The sequence below is a fragment of the Sphaeramia orbicularis genome, chromosome 1, assembly GCF_902148855.1.
Source record: "Sphaeramia orbicularis chromosome 1, fSphaOr1.1, whole genome shotgun sequence".
In the NCBI taxonomy this organism is placed as follows: Eukaryota; Metazoa; Chordata; class Actinopteri; order Kurtiformes; family Apogonidae; genus Sphaeramia; species Sphaeramia orbicularis.
Genome location: NC_043957.1, coordinates 57,391,159 through 57,411,213, shown reverse-complemented (window position 1 = coordinate 57,411,213; position 20,055 = coordinate 57,391,159). Strand labels below are relative to the sequence as shown.

The window sequence follows — 20,055 nt, the reverse complement described above, 5'->3', positions numbered from 1 at the left end:
ATCTTTCTTTTCCCTGTCTCATCCACTAATTGAGGTATTTCTCTCCACACCAGGCTTTTACCCATAATGCACCACTTTTTTCCATGTATCACTGTGTGTGCCAGTGTGTATATAGAGCTATTAAGCTTTGATTATGCACAAATTAATTTAGCCATCCAGCCGTGAAGCGCTGATATTTCCCTGTATACATCCATCAACAGTCTACACTGTGCTGTCGTAATTCCCACTGCGATATTAACACTCGGCATGATCAAAACCTCTGCACCCGGCAACCAATCAATCAGGTCAACTGCCATGGCAGCAGTGAGAGAGTACGAGAGAGGAAAGGTGATCATGATAGATCAGGATTTATGTCGTTACTGCAGTGCAGTGTCACTTCTGAGCTCATTGTGTCAGGGCTTTTATGAAATGATAGGCCAGTGACTGCTTATGGCTTCATTATCATCTGTGTGTGTGTGTGTGTGTGTGTGTGTGTGTGTGTGTGTGTGTGTGAGACTTCGTAAGCCTGATATGTTTTTGGAAATGTTGACAGATATGGTGTGTGTTTTGTGTCCACAGCATAGCCCATTCTTTGCGGAGCAGCTGACAGCGTTTCAGGTGTGGCTGACGATGGGTGTGGAGAACAGAAACCCTCCTGAGCAGCTGCCCATTGTACTACAGGTACACACACACACACACACACACACACCTGCACCATCAGTTGGAATCAAGTTTATTATTGTTACCGAAAACTAACAAAATGACGAAAACTGGAATTGTAAAAACATTTTCGTTAACTGTCTTGCTGTGAGGCTGATGTATAACCATGACACCACAAATTTGTTTAGGATTTTCTGTTGTATTCTGGAAAACAGTGATCGAAAAACAAATCCGTTAAAAGACTTGAACTTTTGACTTTGCAAAGTTGCACTTTTTATGACACTAGAGTAAACACTGTACATGCATGTTGGTAACTTCAGCTGCGTTTCCACTACATCGAACCGGCTCGACTCGACTCGACTCGGGTACCAGGTACTATTCCTGGAGACCGTTTCATTTGCAGGATAGTACTGACTTCAGAGTACCTGGTTGCCATAGCAACACTCAGAGAGTGTGTGATAAACTCGCTCGTTGTATGTTGTCCTGTCAAGCTCACGCTGAATCTTTTCATCAGCCACCAAGGACAGAAATGTCTGAACCTCCTCAACCAACCACAGCATCATTTTGTGGGCTGACATAATGGTTTAGCCTAGCGCTATATTTACTGTAAACTTCCGAATCTGTTTTTTTTTTTTTAAATGATGGGTTGCACATTGATGACACAATGACGCAGAGACAACTCTGATCAATCAGCAAAGTTATTATCGTTAACAAAAACTAACGAAATGACGAAAACTAGAATTGAAATAACATTTTCGTTACTTAAATAAATAAAACTATAATTAAAGAAAAAAACGATAACTAACTGAAACTGTATTGTGTGCTTATAAAACTAACTAAAACGTTTAACATTCCCTTCGTTTTCGTCTTTGTCAATGTCGGATTGATACGAAATCGATTTATTTCCCTCAAGCAATTTTAGCTGCTGGCACCATATGATATTTAAGGGTCCGTCACTTCTTGTCACTTGTGGTTTCCAGTCGTCTTCTGGTCCCCACTCTACCTGGAAACATGGAGACTAAAGTTGGGAGAAAGCAGCAGAGTCCTCTCTGGGATTTATTTGAATATGACGACAGAGAAGAAGAGAAAAGATATGAAAAAACTAAAACTAAACTAAAACTAAGCATTTAGAAAATAACGAAAACTAATAAAAACTAACAAACCTGCTCTAAAAACTAATTAAAACCAACTGAATTAGAGAAAAAAAGTCAAAACTAAATAAAACTAAACTATAATGAAAAATCCAAAACTATTAGAACCTTGGTTGGAATGGTTCACTTCCAACACATTAGTCTCCAAAGTAAATCAAACGGCATGGGAAACTTCTCCCTATCAGCTGTAAATCTATACATTCAAAATGTCGCTTTCTTCCTCTTCCTCACCATTTAATTCTTCAAATTATTCACTTTATTAGTTTGTTTCTTCCTGTATGTTTTTATGCATATGATCAGTATTATTTACACTCACCCATCAACATTCACGACTTTATTTTGTCAGCCTACAGATGATAGATTAGTGTAAGATGACAGGATATCATGGTGCTGGATCACTGAGCAGGTGCTCACTGGCAGAGCTGGACACAAAGTTTGTTTACAATTCAGGAGAATGAACCATGTTTTACAATTATAAGACATGAGCTCATTTTGGGTTGTGTGTCTTGTGCAACAGTACACATCGTACTGTCACACCCCTAAAATAGATATACCAGGAATTCCATCCATCCTTCCAAGATTTTTGTCCGTCCCATTTCTCAGACACTATTCAGCCGATTCTTTACAAATTTCACGTACATGCTCTTTATCACTAGGAGAGCTGCAGTGCATAGTTTGATGGCTGAATTTAAAATTTTGGATTTTTTTTTTTTTTACAAACTTTTGCAAATTTCAACGTAGAAAATTTGTTCAATTTCTCAGACACTATTCATCAATTTCTTTTCAAATTTCACACACATGTTCTTTACATGGGCCTTTCTCTCAGTTTTGCTATTTATTTATTTATATTTTTGAAATGTTTTAAAACAGATCAATCTCTGGGTAGGCAGGGTATCAGTGAGCAGGAGGGGCAAAATGTTGTGCGACCAGGTGAGGGTATTAGCGAGCTCTGCTTACTTTTTCATTTCATCGTCTCAGAAAAACAGCAACTCAATATGTGTTTTCTTTTACTGTCACTGTTGTGTAATGTGTAGCATAGTTTGCAGTGCTTCTCTCTGACAACACAGTGTAGTCATCCTAAGCCACTTCATGCAAATGCACATAATTCACATATTGTTTTTGCCACATTTCAAAGGTTCACCTCAAGTTAGCCTCACATTTTATGGAAAAATGGTTATTGCTGAGAAAGATTTTGCAAGAAGAGTAAGAAGGACTACAAGATCTGGTTTTATACATCACACACCTTATCATTAAAGCCACTGGAGCTGAACGAGTTTCACCATAGACCCATTCTCTTTGCAGCTCTTTCCTCTGGGTGGAAATCAAAAGACTAGGTGTAATTTAGGGATGCACCGATACCACTTTTTTCCAGACCGAGTACGAGTACTTACATTTGAATACTTGCCGATACCGAGTACCGATACAAGTACTTAATAATCCCATTCCAGTTGTTAGTTCCTTTTGTAAATGTGCTTTATTGTCGTTGTCATTAGTCTGACTGGAACAAAGTGCTGCTACTGACATTTAATGTGTTGGTATGAGCGTTTGTCAATTAATCCACCAGGGGGCGCCGCTCTGAATTAACCACACTGGACAAATACCACGAAGAAGAGGAAAGTTTTATGAGAAGAAGAAGAAGAAAGTCAGTAATAACAAACCTGTGGATGACAGAGGGAACACTAAGGTGATACTAATATTGCAGCGTTTTCACTGGTAAGGTTTAAAAGTTTGGCTTCAGCAGGAAGAGAAAAGACAAATGAGTGATAAGTCTTGTTTCCACTTCCGCTGGCGGTGGTCCGCACCGCTCCGTACCCCTCTCCGTCTGGGTACTCATCCGCCATCACCTGGAAAACAGATGGAATGTACGCAGAGGACGGACAGAACGCTGCGTCCGTATCTGTGTCTGTAACGTTATGGTGGAGAAAAAAAAGGTTACCTTTTAAAGTAACATAAAATAATTATTTTAGTTAATCATTTTGAAGTTGAATCCAATTAAAATGATTACATTTTTATTGGTTAATATGATATATCTCTGTTCAGTTAAAACAAGGAAAGTAAAAAATATTTAACAAAAATGTAACATGTTAAAAGAGCATGAAAAAAATCATGTGAGTGTAACATAAGCAGATCATGAAACATGCACATGATTTTTATGAGTTGCCAAAACATAACTTTATTTAGTGGAACCGCTTTCAATACTTTTATTATGTTAGTTCAACAGATTTTTTTTTCCAGTGTACTTGCAGTCAGCGTTACTTTTATCACTGTCATTTATTTGGCTCAATCTCCACACTCTTCACTCTCCACACACATTATTCCTCCTCCTCGTACCTGCTGCACTGAACTGGGAATGTCACACAATGTAAGTGGTATCGGTGCATTTGTATCGGATTACTTTTACAAGTACGAATACGAGTACACACTGAGTATCGGAGCCGATGCCCGGTACTTGTATCGGTATGGGTGCATCCCTAATGTAAATATAAATGAGTTGACAGCACTATGGAGAAGAAGATGAGCAGGTATTAGTAATTACAGCTGTCGATCACATGACCCTCAACCTCCTACCTGTCTAAAAACACCTGTACTCTAAACCAAAACCTCTGGTCATGGGTTAGATTTCCTACAGCCTGCAAACAGAGTCTGTAGAGCTGGGCAGATTCCTGGTTTCCTGTCAGACTGCTTGAATTACAATATGCAAGAGGTAATTATGGAAATTTTTGCACAGTGATGCCAATAAACTATCAAGTGCTGCAGCCTTAAATATCACCACTGCTGCTTCTTTCAGCACTATTACCTCTCACATTATCTTCTTTCTTCTTCCCTTTATTTATCTTAAAAGTTATCCTTTATGCATCTTCAGGTTCCTGGTGACAGACTAATCCAAAAATCTGATCTCAAACTGAGCCCAGTGTTTGCAGGCCAGTTGTCTTCATTACAGAAGTCTGGAACTGGGGCAGCAGTGGTTGTGCTCCCCGTAGTGGTGTTAAATGTGTTTGTGTTGCTTTAATTGGGGTAAAATCTTGCCAAAACCTTGTTGGTGTCAGCTGTTGAGTTATAGCAGTGGGATGGATGCCTCTCCTCTCTGACCCCCACCACCACTGCTTCTGTCCTCTGGGTTTGTGCACCAGTGCTGTTGTATTATATCACAGCGTAGTACTAGTGCACCAATGTACATGTTGAATGGTAATTTCCTGCTGAGTCAGCGCAACGCGAGCCGCAGCCCATCCGTACAGCAGTCCTGTCGGGACTCGTTAAAAGCCAAGGAAAAGGCAGAGTGATTGGGGAGCGCTGGATGGTGTGTGAACGCATGTATGAGTGCAGGTGCATGTTCACTAGCAATGTGAGCATCATGAGGAGGGAGGGAGTAAAGCAGTGGCAGCCTTAAACCCTTTCATGCATGAATTATGAGAACCTTAACCCTTTCATGCATAGTGGTCACTACAGTAGACGGCTATTCTCCAGCTGTTCTCTTGTATTTTCATGGGTTTTGTTGTTTCAGTTCCATACACTGGTCTACAATTTTTTAGAAATGATTTGCTTCAGAGATTAAATGTGCCGAATGTTACGTATTTTAATAAGATTAATTGGAAAATAAATGACAAAAGTGCCGGTTTGCTGATGTTTTCAAGGTATAGGATTAAATGTTATTACACATATACAGGGTGAGTCAGAAAAAACGCTCTTTTCATTTAAAGAAATTGTACCACTGAAATGGAAATGCTTATTTTTCTTTTCAGTTAAACAGAAATAAAACTGAGGTAGTCATTTTTGGACCCAAGGAGGAACGTCTTAAAATCAGCATGCAGCTCCAGTCACTTCAGTTAAAAACTTCAGACCAGGCCAGGAATTTGGGTGTTGTCATGGATTCAGACCTGAATTTTAAAAACCACATACAAACAATTACAAAGTCAGCTTACTATCACCTCAAGAACATTTCTAGGATTAAAGGACTGATGTCGCAGCAAGACCTTGAAAAACTTGTCCATGCATTTATCTTTAGTCGAGTTGACTACTGTAACAGTATCTTCTCTGGTCTGCCTAAAAAGTCTATTCGACGACTACAACTGATCCAGAATGCTGCTGCTCGAGTCCTCACTAAGACCAAGAGAGTGGACCACATCAGCCCAGTTCTGAGGTCTCTACACTGGACCACATCAGCCCAGTTCTGAAGTCTCTACACTGGCTCCCTGTCTCTCAGAGAGTAGACTTCAAAATTCTCTTACTAGCATATAAAGCACTGAATGGTTTAGGCCCAAAATCCATCAGAGACCTTCTAGTCCAGTATGAACCATCCAGACCACTCAGGTCATCTGGTGCAGGTCTGCTCTGTGTTCCCAAAGTCAGAACTAAACATGGAGAATCAGCGTTCAGTTTCTATGCTCCGTATATGTGGAACAAACTACCAGAAAATATCAGGTCTGATATCTGAGAGTCTGAGTTCTTTTAAGTCCAGGTTAAAGACTCACCTGTTCACTGCTGCCTTTGACTAAAAGGATTTGACTTTTTAAATTTTATATTCTCTTTGAAACTCTGCACTGCAACTTTTACTTTAATATGTGTGTGTTTTTATTTTTATTTTATTTTATTTTATTTTGATTTTATTTGTTGTTTTCTTACTCGCTGTTTTTAATCACCTTTTATGTTTCTTTTATAATGTTTTAAATGTGTTTCTTTTTGTTTCTTTTATTTCAATGTCCTGTGTGAAGCACCTTGAATTGCCTTGTTGCTGAAATGTGCTATACAAATAAACTTGCCTTGCCTTGCCTTTTGATCATACAGTCATATTGATGTGGTTATTGAGCATGTCTGGCGATTGAATCATTGATTTATGGCATAGCATATCAGAGGGAATGTCCATTGTTTATTGTGCACCGAAATATCTGCCAACACAGTTTATGGCACCGTGAATGAAATTGAAATTGTCAACCATTACAGCATGTTTACTCGCCATCAAAATGTTTTGTCTCAACGAAGTCGTCCGGCACGACCTTCAACCTGGCTACCATTCAGATTGATGCAAATCTGTGCTCGTTGTCGCATCTCTAGCACAGCTCTTCTCGCCATTCGTGTTCGTCATAGGGCTCGGATTTCAGCCATGATGCGATTTCGGAGTTCCTGAAGAGTTTGTGGAACAGTCTGATACACAGTTTTTAAGATACCCCCACAAGAAAAAATCAAGGGGGGTCAAGTCCGGGGATCGGGGAGAATTTTGTCACCATGAAAGCTCTCTGCACATCCGTAAACTGTGGTCTTGCCATGATGAAAACTCCCTGGGCACTGTCATGTAGGCCTATGTCCTGAGTGTGAAAGCAAAGCCCCGACTCCTGTAATTGTTGTCAATTTCAAGTTTGTTCACTGTGGCATACATTGTGTTGGCAGGTATTTCAGTGCCCAATAAACAATGGACCTTCTCTCTCTTATGCAATGCAATAAATCTATGACTACATCACCAGACATGCTCAATAACCACATCAATATGACTGTATGGTCAAAAGGAAAATCAGTGTTTCCGTTTTAGCAGTACAATTTCTTTAAATGGAAAGAGCGTTTTTTCTGACTCACCCTGTATATTGGTTTATGTACATTTATATAATAGTTTCATAAATCTTCCACTAAATAGAACCTGTAAAGTGAATGTATTCTAATGTGCAGACAGTGTTTTGAAGTAGATCTTGTAGCTCTGAGACAAATATTCCTTTTGAGTCAAACCCATTCTCTCGTTAATTCTTGAATTTCACATTTTGACCCGAGGCTGTATCTTGGAAAGTTCAGCCAACCAGCATTTTTGACTTGATTTTTCTGTATCAGTGACTCTCATGTGGTAAAATTTCATTATGTTTATTCTGGAAGCATTTTCCTTGTAGACCAGTGATATCAGCTGACACAGTGGACGCTTATGTACCATCACATACACTGCACTTTATACCAGTACTGTAACCTTGCTGTTTTGTTTTTTTTTTTTTAATATCAATTTTTAATTCATTTTCATTGTGCATCTCCATAAGTACAATACAAATAAGAAAGAAATTTACATTTTATGATACAAGATTTTGTGACACTCAAAGTATATACCCCCCGCCCCAGAACCAATGGTGACCCCATACCAACCCAAGTAACTTTGCTGTTCTTGATAAGCCTGATCTGCAGTAACATGTTTGAGTGTTAATAAAAATTGCAAATATAATAAAAACATTAGATTAGCTGCATTAAAAATGTTCTTATTTCATAGTTTTCACACAGTTTATCACTTTCTGATGATGTGTTTTAAATACATGTTTCTTTGCTTCAAAATTTAAACACATGCTGTCCAGCTGAGTGGACATATTTGAAACTCTATTAAAAAGTAGGTTCATTAAAAAATATTTCAGTCACATTGTTTTTCATGCCTAAAGAGGAATAAAAACACTCAGGAAAAAATCTTGACGATGGTTCTCATAATTCATGCATGAAAGGGTTAAAACACATGATCAGAAAGTGATAAACTGTGTGAAAACTGACATAAAACCCTTTTTAAAGCCACTAATGCCGTTTTCTCACATTTTAGTATACTCTAAATACTAGTTGTTACTCAATTCCTGGCGATAATATGAAAAAAAAATAAAAATAAACTTTTTGATTAAGAAAACTGTTAATTACAGTCTAATAACAATTAGAAATGAATTTACATTAAAACATATTACTGCAGATCAGGTTTATCAAGAACAGCAAAGTTTTTTTTTTTCCATTTTATTTATTTATTTAGACAAGGACAATGCACAATACACATTAACTTTAAAAAGGACAGATGTAGTGTGCCAGGTTGGAGCACCAGTGTTGATTTCCACCTGTAGTCCCTGAACCGGCTGATGTTCTCATTTAAAAAACAGGCATTATTAAAAACTAAAACATTAAAAAACAGTGAAAAATTCATTTCTATAACTCCATCTATATAAAATATTCATTCACATCCAACCATTCACTCTTATTCGTCCCACTGCAGTCCGTCACACACATTAATGATATGAATGTCAGTGTATTATGGGATGGTGCAGAAGCGTCCACAGTGTTGGCTGATATGAAACTAAAACAACAAAACCCATGAATATACAAGAGAGCACATGTAAAATAACTGTCCACTGTAGTGACCAGTATGCATGAAAGGGTTAAATACATGTTTCTTTGCTTCAAAAATCAAATGCATGGTGTCCAGCTGAGTGGACATTTTTGAAACTCTATAAAAAAAAATAGGTTCATAAAAAAAATTTCAATTGCATTGTTTTTTCATGCCTAAAGAGGAATAAAGACACAGGAAAAAAATCTTGTCTTAGTTTCTCATAATTCATGTACGAAAGGGTTAACCCTTTCATGCAGTTATTTTACATCTGCTCTCTTGTATTTTCATGGGTTTTGTTGTTTTAGTTCCATATCAGCCAACACTGTGGACGCTTATGCACCATCCCATAATACACTGACATTCATATCATTAATGTGCGTGACGGACTGCAGTGGGACGAGTAAGAGTGAATGGTTGGATGTGAATGAATATTTTATATAGATGGAGTTATAGAAATGCATTTTTTTTACTGTTTTTTAATGTTTTAGTTTTTAATAATGTCTGTTTTGTTTCGTTTTTTTAATGAGAACATCAGCCGGTTCAGGGACTACAGGTGGAAATCAGCACTGGTGCTCCAACCTGGCACACTACATCTGTCCTTTTTAAGGTTAATGTGTATTGTGCATTGTCCTTGTCTAAATAAATAAATAAAATGGAAAAAAAAAAACTTTGCTGTTCTTGATAAACCTGATCTGCAGTAATATGTTTTAATGTAAAATAATTGCTAATTGTTATTAGACTGTAATTAACCGTTTTCTTAATCAAAAAGTTTATTTTTATTTTTTTTGCATATTATTGCCAGGAATTGAGTAACAACTAGTATTTAGAGTATAAATTAGTGGCTTTAAAAAGGGTTTTATTTCATAGTTTTCACACAGTTTATCACTTTCTGATAATATGTTTTAAATACATGTTTCTTTGCTTCAAAATTTAAACACATGATGTCCAGATGAGTGGACATTTTTGAAACGCTATAAAAAAAAAATAGGTTCATTAAAAAAATTTCGATTGCATTGTTTTTTCATGTCTAAAGAGGAATAAAACACTCAGGAAAAAAATCTTGACTCAGGTTCTCATAATTCATGCATGAAAAGGTTAATCAAGATTTATTTCCCCAAGTGTTTTTATTCCTCTTTAGGCATGAACAAAAAAACAATACGATTGAATTTTTTTATTAACCTATTTTTCGTGGAGTTACAAAAATGGCCACTCAGCTGGACACCATGCGCTAAATTTTAAGAAGCAAAGAAACATGTATTTGCTGATATACTGTGTGACAACTATGAAATAAAAACATTTTTAATGCCGTTAATCTGATGTTTTCTCAGATTTTGACACACTCTAACTCTAGTTATTATTCACTTCATGGAGATAATATACAAAAAACAAAAAAAAATGGTTAAAAAAAAACCCAAAACTGTTAATTGCAGTCTAATAACAATTAGCAATTTTTTTACACTCAAACATGTTAGTGCAGATCAGGTCTATCCAGAACAGTAAAGGTACAGTAATGGTATGAATTACAGTGTATGGGACGATGCATAAATCCACTGTGTCGGCTGATGTGGAACTAAAACGATGCGATGCTGAAATTGAAAGAGTGTTTGATACAAAATTTTTAGGGGTTGTTATTGATCACAAATTCACATGGAAACCACATATTAGATCTATAAAAGGAAAGACTGCAAAATCAATGGCAATCTTGTATAAGTCCAGAAATATACTCAACCACAAGGCACTCCATATAATTTACTGTTCACTTCTACTTCCTTCTATGTCCTATTGTGTGGGAGTGTGGGGCTGGACGTATAAAACAACTGTAAATACTATAGTCCTCCTACAAAAACGAGCTATACGTATTATTAATAAGGCCGGTTACTATGAACATACTAATGAATTGTTTATGAAATCCCATATTATGAAATTTAATGATTTGGTTTACTATAAGATAATGCAAATAATGTATAAAGCCAAATTAAAGTGACTCCCTGTCTGTGTACAAAGGTTCTTCTCAACACGAGTCTAAATATGATTTGCGAGATGTTTGTAAATTTGTCGTACAAAAAGCTAAAAAAGAGACAAAAAGAAGGTGTATATCTGTTGTTGGAGTTAAACTATGGAATGAGGCCAGTGTGGATTTAAGAATGTGTAGCCCATTTTTGATATTTAAAAAAATGGTACGTAAGGCAATTTTTGAAGGATACAACTGATAAGCTCTAATAAGTGATAGGTAAATTATTTTTGAGTCTACATTAACCCTTTCATGCACTGTCCACTCCAGTGGACAGTTGTTCTCCAGCTGTTCTCTTGTATATTAATGGGTTTTGTTGTTTTAGTTCCATATCAGCCAACACAGTGGACACTTATGCACCATCCCATACACTGACATTCAGACCATTACTGTAACTTTGCTGTTCTTGATAAACCTGATCTGCACTAACATGTTTGAGTGTAAATCAATTGTTATTTGTTAGACAAGAAGGGTTTTTTTTGCATATTATCTCCATGAAGTGAGTAATTACTAGCATTAGAATATGTTAAAATGTGAGAAGACATCAGATTAGCAGCATTAAAAATGTTTTTATTTCATTGTTTTCATATCACTTTCTGATATTGGGTTTTAAACACGTTTCTTTACTTCAAAAATTAAATGCATGGATATTTTTGTAACTTCATAGAAAAAAAAAACTCGATCACATTGTGTTTTTTCATGGCTAAACACTGAAGAAAAAAATCTTGACTAAGGTTCTCATAATTTATGCATGAAAGGGTTAAATTACCATTTATTTGGTGTTTAAGTTTTCTATTTCTCTGGTATATTTTCACCTTTTTATGTTTCGCTTATTTGTTTGCTTGGATACATTGTTTTTTTGTTTTTTTTTCTTTTTCCTATATTGGATGCTGGGTAGCTGAATTTGTTCTGTAGGACAGGCATTAATAGAAGCATTCTGCTTCTGCCTGGGCCTTTTCCGGTAACCTACCGGTAACCTACAGAATTCATTTTAAGATACTACTCCTCACGTATAAAGCTCTAAATGGAACCGGACCAAGTTACATTGCAAACTCACTGATCAGTTATGTACAAACTAGAACACTGAGGTCATCAAACGCAGGGTTACTAGCGACTCCCAGAAATATTACAAAGAAAATGGGGGACGCAGCCTTTACTAACTATGCACCAAAGTTATGGAATACAATTCCAAAATACATTAGAGAAGCCAGTTCACTGAATATATTTAAAACCAAATTAAAAACATTTTTATTCTCATCAGCCTTTGAAAGGAGATAAAAATGGGGTCACAATTCAGGAACCAGGAATGTGCGGTTTTTTATTTTTATTTTATTTTATTGTATTTCTGTTTTTATTTTTTATTTTATTGTATTTCAAATTTCATCTTATTTCTTGCACTTCAAAAATTCTATGTATAATCAAGTATTTTAATGTGCGCTGTTTTTATATTTATTTTTATTTTATTGTATTTCCAATCAAATCTTAATGTATTTTAATATTGTTTTTTTTTTTCAATCAATGTGAAGCACTTTGGGCTACAATTTCTGTATGAAAGGTGCTATACAAATAAAGTTTTTTATTATTATTATTATTATTATTATTATTATTATTATTATTATTATTATTATTATTATTTTCAGTCAAAACCTGTTGGTAATGTTTGTAATGTTTGAAGTGCTTTCATCATCATCATCATCATCATCATCATCATCAAAACAACAAAATCCATGAATATACAAGAGAACAGCTTTGAGTAGCTGTCCACTGTGTTGACCACTATACATGAAAGGGTTAAGATTACGCAACATTATGCAGCTGTATGCCGTAAGGGCAAAGTAATTCCAAGGCAACTTGGAGCACTCTGACGTAACAGATAGACACATAAACAGGATTTGGATCCTTTTAAGCACATGGTTGCGTAAAAATGAACTTAAAAGACTGCCATATTCTTAGAGGATTTATATGTCATGCCAAAATATAATCTGGCTCCATTTGAAAGATGCAAAAAGCGACAAGAAATGGGCAACGGAGAGTAATCCATCAATAATGCTCTTTGATGAAATGAGCAAAGGGAGGACAAGGGGAGTGAGACGGGAGAGGCACAGCGCTTTGTTGTCCCGACAACGGCCATTTCATCCAGGAAGGATTAACAGATTTTGCAAAGGGATTACAACTCATTTGTGATGTTAGGGTAACAGCCACACACACTCACACTCACACATGAGGTGTGAGGGAAGAGAATGAGGCGTTTGTATGCATCATATAATAACACGACGGTACGTTTCACAGCTTGTACACGGCGCGCAGTCGAGGAGCTTAGTCATTCTGTCCATAGATGAGTGGAGTCGAGGTGTTACACAAATAAGAAATGGACTCACAGGAGCTAATCTCAATATTATAGCATTACTAAGGTTATCATAGTTTTGGATTTGTCATTATAGTTTAGTTTTATTTAGTTTTGACTTTTTTTTTTCTCTAATTCAGTTAGTTTTAATTCATTTTTAGAGCAGGTTTGCTAGTTTTTTTTTAGTTTTTGTTATTTTCTAAATCAGGGGTGTCAAACTCATTTGAATTCAGGGGCCACATTCAGCTAAATTTGATCTGCAGTGCACCGGACCTGTAAAAAAAATAACAATAATATATAAATAATGACAATTCCAAATTTTTGTCTTTGTTTTAGGGTAAAGAAAAAAAACCCATTAAATTATGAAAATACTTACTTTTATAAACTATCCAAACAAAAAAGATGTGAATAACCAGAAAAAAATTGAAATTTCTTGAGAAAAATACACTTTTGTTCTTAAAATCTAGGGAATAGAAGTCAAACATTTTCAGAAAAATCAGATGAGCTTTGAAAGGGTGAGTCATGAACAGGGGAGAAGTGTTTTTTTTTTTTTTTTTTTTTTTCTTTAGCTTAGGTTGGAGGAGGGTTGAGTTTGACTTGTTGCTTTTTCTCATATATCACACACCTACATCTCACACACACACACACACACGTCCCTCCTGTTCCCACGCTCTTCCTCGGAGTCGGTGGTAACACTGGGCCGGTCTTCCCCCGGCCTCCCTCTGTTTATGTGGTCACGCTCACCAGGTTGGAGTTCCACTAATAATAGATGAGGTGTAGGAGGAAATGTCAGAGTGTGTGTTGGTGTGTGGGTGTGGACAGGCCTGGGCTCCTCCATATGCTCGCTCCCACACACACTGTGGGACAGTCACACAACGGGTGGACGTCAGTGTCCAGCATTCACACAGGCCTTGTGTTTAATGCAGCGTTAACTACACATCACACACATTTATAGAACTTACCACACTGTAAAAAAAAAAAAAAAAAATCTGTAATTTAACAGAATTTTCACTGTTTATTTTACAGATTTCTCCTGTATTTTTAAGATACAGGAAAGTATCAATGAAATGACAAAAATAAACTGTGATTTTATACGTCAAATGTAAAATAACATGACAAAACTGTAACTGTGAATAACCAAAAAATGTCCATTTTTTTTTTAAAGAATTTTTTTTCTTTTTTCACAGAAAAATACAGTTAAAATACATTCGCAAATATTACGTAATTTCACAAATATTTATTTTCTGTTTATGAGATTAAACTGTTAATTTAAAGTTTAATGCTGTAAAAAATAAATAAATAAATAAATAAATAAATAAAACGAGATAAAATTATTGACAATTAACCGTAAAAGAAGTATTTGTTCTGTCAATTTAACAAGACTTGTTTGCTCATTGCCAAATATCTTGTGTATCAGGAGGTTGCACAACAAAAATGTTGAATAAATGTATTTTTGTGACTGTATAACATGTAGAGGCACTGATAAACTGTCCAAATACAGGTTTTATCAGTGGATTGTACAACTTAGTCTCACTGAAAATTATTTATATATATATTTATAGGTAATTTTATTGTTTTAATACATGAAAATATTCTTTATTAAACATTAAAAAGTCACAAAAAGCAAAATCTCATGTAAAGTTAGAGCAAAAAAACTGTATTTTAATTATGGAAAATGACCGTATTTTTATGAGATGGTTATTTTCCGTTATTTAACAGTATTTTTTTGGTGCCCCAGCTGCCGGAATATTACTGTATTTTTTTTTACAGTTTTTTTTTTTTTTTACAGTGCATATGCATCCTTAAAATAGGTTTCTCTGCCTTTAGCTGCTTCTTCTTTGTGATATTGTTTGGTAACAGTACATGGGCACATACGGCAGACTTGTCGGTGTAGTCCTAAATGGTGAATCTAAGTAACGGGAAGAAGCAAATGTCAGTCAAGAGGCCACACCCCCTCACCCACTCACACAACAGTAAAAAAAAAAAAAAAAAAACAAAGTCCAAAGCGCTGCCAGAGTCTTATCGGCACTGGAAGGGAGAGCCACCTGTTTCCTCATCCTCACCTCTCTCTGCCTTTTCTCCTGCTGTCCTTCCTCCGCTTTCTCAGCCTCCTCTTTTAATCTCAGACCTCCTCTTGGTTTGGAAGCGGTGCAGTTGACCTCTGACCTCTGCCTTTTTGCAGGTCCTCCTGAGTCAGGTGCATCGGCTGCGAGCTCTAGACCTGCTCGGCCGTTTTCTGGACCTGGGACCCTGGGCCGTCAGTCTGGTGTGTATGAGTAGTGGGTTTTCTGTGCTTAGGTTTGTGTAAATTATGTCTATTGTACACAAGTAAACTCTGACTTATATCTATATCAGGGCTCTCAAGCTCATTTTCTTTCAGGTTCCACATCTCCAGTGGGCCGGACCAGTCAAATAATAGCATAATAACCTATAAATAATGACAACTCCAAATTTTTGTCTTTGTTTTAGTGCAAAAAAACCCCATTAAATTATGAAAATATTTACTTTTATAAACTATCCAAACAAAAAAAATGTAAATAATCTGAAAAAACTGGAATTTATTCAGCTAAATTTGATCTGCAGTGCACCGGACCTGTAAAAAAAACAATAATATATAAATAATGACAATTCCAAATTTTTGTCTTTGTTTTAGTGTAAAATAAAAAACCTATTAAATTATGAAAATGCTTACTTTTATAAACTATCCAAACAAAAAAAATGTAAAGAACCTGAAAAAACTGAAATTTCTTAAGAAGAATAAGTGCAATTTTAACAATATTCTGCCTCAATTTATCATTTGTCCATGTGCATTATGGATCAGATCTACAAAGACACTAAACACTGAGGAACAGGCAGAAAAGAGTTCAAATTGTGCCTCATTTTCTTTAGACATTTCAGGTTGTTCATATTTGTTCAGGTTATTCACATTTTATTGTTACAGGATAGTTTGTAAATGTAAGTATTTTCATTATTTAGGCTAATGTTATTTTTGGCACTAAAAAAATACAAAATATTTGAAGTTGTCATTATTTATAGACGTAATGTAATTTTTTTTTTCACATTAAACCAAGAAGAAAATCTGCAGTCCTTCTTTTTTGTCAGTTCTTCTGCTGTTCTTATTTGACTGTAGATCATATTGGTCTGTATGTGGAACCGGAACTAAAATGAGTTCCACAGCCTCAACTGTGGAATTTTTGCACTTAGCAAATTCATCCCAGGGGCTGGATTGGAACCTTTGGTGGGACGCATTTGGCCCCCAGGCTGCATGTTTGAGACCCCTGATCTGTATCATATAAGTTGTCTTTATATTAACCCATGAAGACCCAAACAGCCACTGATGACCAAAAGCCTGTTTAATACCTGTTGATCCACTAATACTATCAGTACTTAAAATACAGTTCTTCATCTTTTCATGGTCATCAGTTATGACACATTTGGACGTTCAGAGGCTCCGTAGTTACCGTGGAAACACCGACATCTTGTACAACATTGAATCACCAGTAAAACCCATGGAGTTTGATAAATTAAAATGAGTAAATTAATATTTTTACAGAAAATGTTCAGTTTTCTCTGGTTTTGATAAAATAACCTTTGACTTTACTCAAAGTTTTTATGACCGTCTACATGGTCTTTAAATTAAATAGAGGAAAATACATGATTTAGACCAAAAGATACAGAGGATAATATTATAATAAATGGTGATACATCATTGAATAAAGGTTAAATAGAGTGTAAACTTCATTTGGGAACTGTCACAAAAGTAGCACCGGGTCTTTGTGCCTAACAGCAACTTTTTTGCTAAAAACAAATAGCTGTGGAATTTCAAGATTAAAAGAAAGTCTTGTGTCTGAGAAACGTCTTTTTTTTCCCTAGAAGATAAAAATAGAAGCATGTTTTTCATTAGGAAAATTATCTCATTTTAAGAAAATATATGCAACTTTGATTTTCCAGCTAATTGTGTGCTGTTTTTAACAGGTAAACAGTTAAACCATGGTTTGTTTATGATCCCAGCAATGGAACGCACAAAAGTTCCTAACCCTAGAACAAGTTGTTTATAGTACTCAGCCTGGCCAAAAGAAAAGTCCTTCACATAAGATTTCACTGGACAGTTTTTAGCTTTGATAACAGCACACATGCAGCGTGGCATCACTTGTAACACTCAGTGCTTATGCAATTTCACAAATGTAATATTTTTTTTCTGATCATAGCTACATGAATTTTTGTTCAACATTTTGTATTGATGATGATGATCAGATATGACCCATTTGGACGTTCAGAGGCTCTGTAGTTACCATGGAAACACCGTCATCTTCTACAACATTGATTCACCAGTAAAACCCATGGAGTTGGATCAGTAATAGTGGATGGAGATGCTTGGTTTATGTTCAGTTATTTATATCTTTGCTGAAATAAAGTCACTTTTTTTCTTCAGTTTTCTCTGTTTCTGACATAATAACCCTCAACTTTAATCTGAGCTTTTATGAACATCTACAGGATCGGTAAATTAAATATAAGAAAATCCATGATTTACACCAAAACAAAGCAAAATACAGAGGGTAATATCACAAAAATAGTGATAAATCATTTTAGAAACGTTAAATAGAGAGAAAAATGCATTTGGGAGATGCCACAAAAGTAACACTGGGTCTCTATGGGTTAAGGCGGAATGAAAAACAGAAAAGACCTGTACTCTGTCCTGTACCACAAACTCCGTCTACATAGCAGCAGTATCAGCTCTGCTGTTTAACAAACACCACTGTGTATATGTCTGTGTTGTTTTTTTTGCAGGCTCTGTCTGTAGGGATCTTCCCTTACGTGTTGAAACTGCTCCAGAGCTCCGCTCGAGAGCTGAGGCCCCTCCTGGTTTTCATCTGGGCTAAAATCCTGGCTGTGGATAGTGTAAGTTATGTAAAAACACTCAGACTGACTGACGTCAGTCTTTTTCCATCTCTTCTAAAACTCAAATCCACACAACTTTATCAGGCTTTTAATCACATGGCATGCTCCTCATCATGGCTGACATAAGGGATGTTGGACAAAAAAAAAGCAGACCACACCTCTTATTTTCCATGACGTAATATGATGATTTGTTTCATAGGGGAATTGTCCACATTTTGATGCAAGATTTATTATTGTTATTATTATTATTATTATTATTATTATTATTAGGCCCAAGCCCAGACATACATGTTGGCGAGGGGCTATTAAAATCGAATGGTTCCGTTATTATTATTATTCTATGCCGCTTTGAATGCAAATTTGACCCCATGAAAATTTACAAAAAGTCAATTTTATTTGACCAAAAATTCAAGCCCGGCGAAATTTTTTTAAATTTGAAGTCGCCAAGAAAAAATAGCACAAAATGGCTCAGCAGCGCCCCCTCAAAATTCCAAATACATTACGTGGATGGGAGCCCTCCCCAAATTTTTTTCATCGCACAAACATGAAACTTGGTACAGACATAGCCCATAGTAGGACAAGTAAAAAATTACATTATGGCCCCGCCCTAAACCCAACAGGAAGTCTGCCATATTGGGTGGAAGTGTGGACCTCTAAAATCCCACCCCTCATACTTTCATCATCTCATTTGTTTACATCCAATTTGGACCAAACTGGGTGTAAATCACCTACACATGTGTGATCAAAAGTTATCACCTACGTTTTTGATCAAATTTTGGGCGTGGCTGTGACGAGCCTGTGATAAAGCGTTAATTTTCAGAAGTATAAAACTGTGTGTATCTCGCAGAATGCCGGATTAAGTCCACGATGCGTTGTCCTCTCGCTGTCTGTGGCCTCAGCGGTTGCGCGGGAGGCCACAGACACCGCTTGCAGTTTTTATTATTATTATTATTATTATTATTATTATTATTATACAAACTATAATCAGCTTTGTTTACCAGGGTCAAATGACACCAAACTTGTGAAAGACCAATTAGCTTAAGTGCCATGTTTGATTTGAAAATACAAAATAAAAGCCATCTTTGTGAATATACTTGTGTAAAATCATGCTGCAGTAACAGCCTGAAAATAGCCCCTCTGAAAGCTGGGTTGTATATTGAGAGAAATGAGGTTTCAAACAGTCAACTCTTTCCAGAAACCAGGCTGCTTTAATTAATTCTTCCTCCTCTGTTTCAAACTAAAACATGATCAATCTAAACTGAATGTTGTTTTTTCATTCAAACTACAGAATTCAGGTCATTTGTATTTTTCCTACTCGGCGTTGTTGATTCAGTTTTGGAGGAGCTGCCGTTGAAAACACATAGAGCAGCTCTGTTTGTATCACGGCTGCTGAGGATGTCGTTTGACCTGGAACAACATTTACTAAAAACGGACCCCCCCTCCTCTTTTCTTCTACCTGTGTCTTTCTTTTCAGTCATGTCAGGCTGATCTGGTAAAAGACAACGGGCACAAGTACTTCCTGTCTGTCCTCGCTGACAATTACATGCCGGTGAGTATCCATCACTCCTGTAGCTTCAGTGGAGAAAAGTGGAATTATTGATGCAGGTGACATGATTATTTTACTGCTCAGAAAAGTCCAGGATCTTACAGGTTTTACTTGTGACGAGAACGCTCAGTTCCAAGCGTAGTCGATGTTTTTGAACTTCCTCATGAAACAGCCATCCTAATAAAGGCTTTGTCATTTTTCCTTTGGACCCTTTTTTCTTTTTGACAATTTCTTAATAGTTTTGAAGATAAACTGGTCACTTTATTTTAAAAAAAAAATCCTCAAAAGTTGAACAAAAAAGCCTCGAGCCAGTCATTAGGACTACTGTTTTTAATATATGATGTGAATATGTCAGCTTTAATCTTCACA

General features: G+C 36.1%; 1 protein-coding gene across 4 annotated transcripts in view; it reads left to right on the top strand.

Annotated features, from left to right (window-relative positions):
• rptor (regulatory associated protein of MTOR, complex 1) overlaps positions 1-20,055 on the top strand; it is a 435,324-nt gene that overhangs the window by 244,082 nt on the left and 171,187 nt on the right. For all 4 annotated transcript variants that reach the window (XM_030142949.1, XM_030142930.1, XM_030142940.1 and 1 more), the window contains exons 12-15: positions 559-660; positions 15,424-15,507; positions 18,030-18,140; positions 19,615-19,689. In XM_030142949.1, the coding sequence (XP_029998809.1) occupies positions 559-660; positions 15,424-15,507; positions 18,030-18,140; positions 19,615-19,689 (372 nt within the window). The remainder of the gene's footprint in view (positions 1-558; positions 661-15,423; positions 15,508-18,029; positions 18,141-19,614; positions 19,690-20,055) is intronic.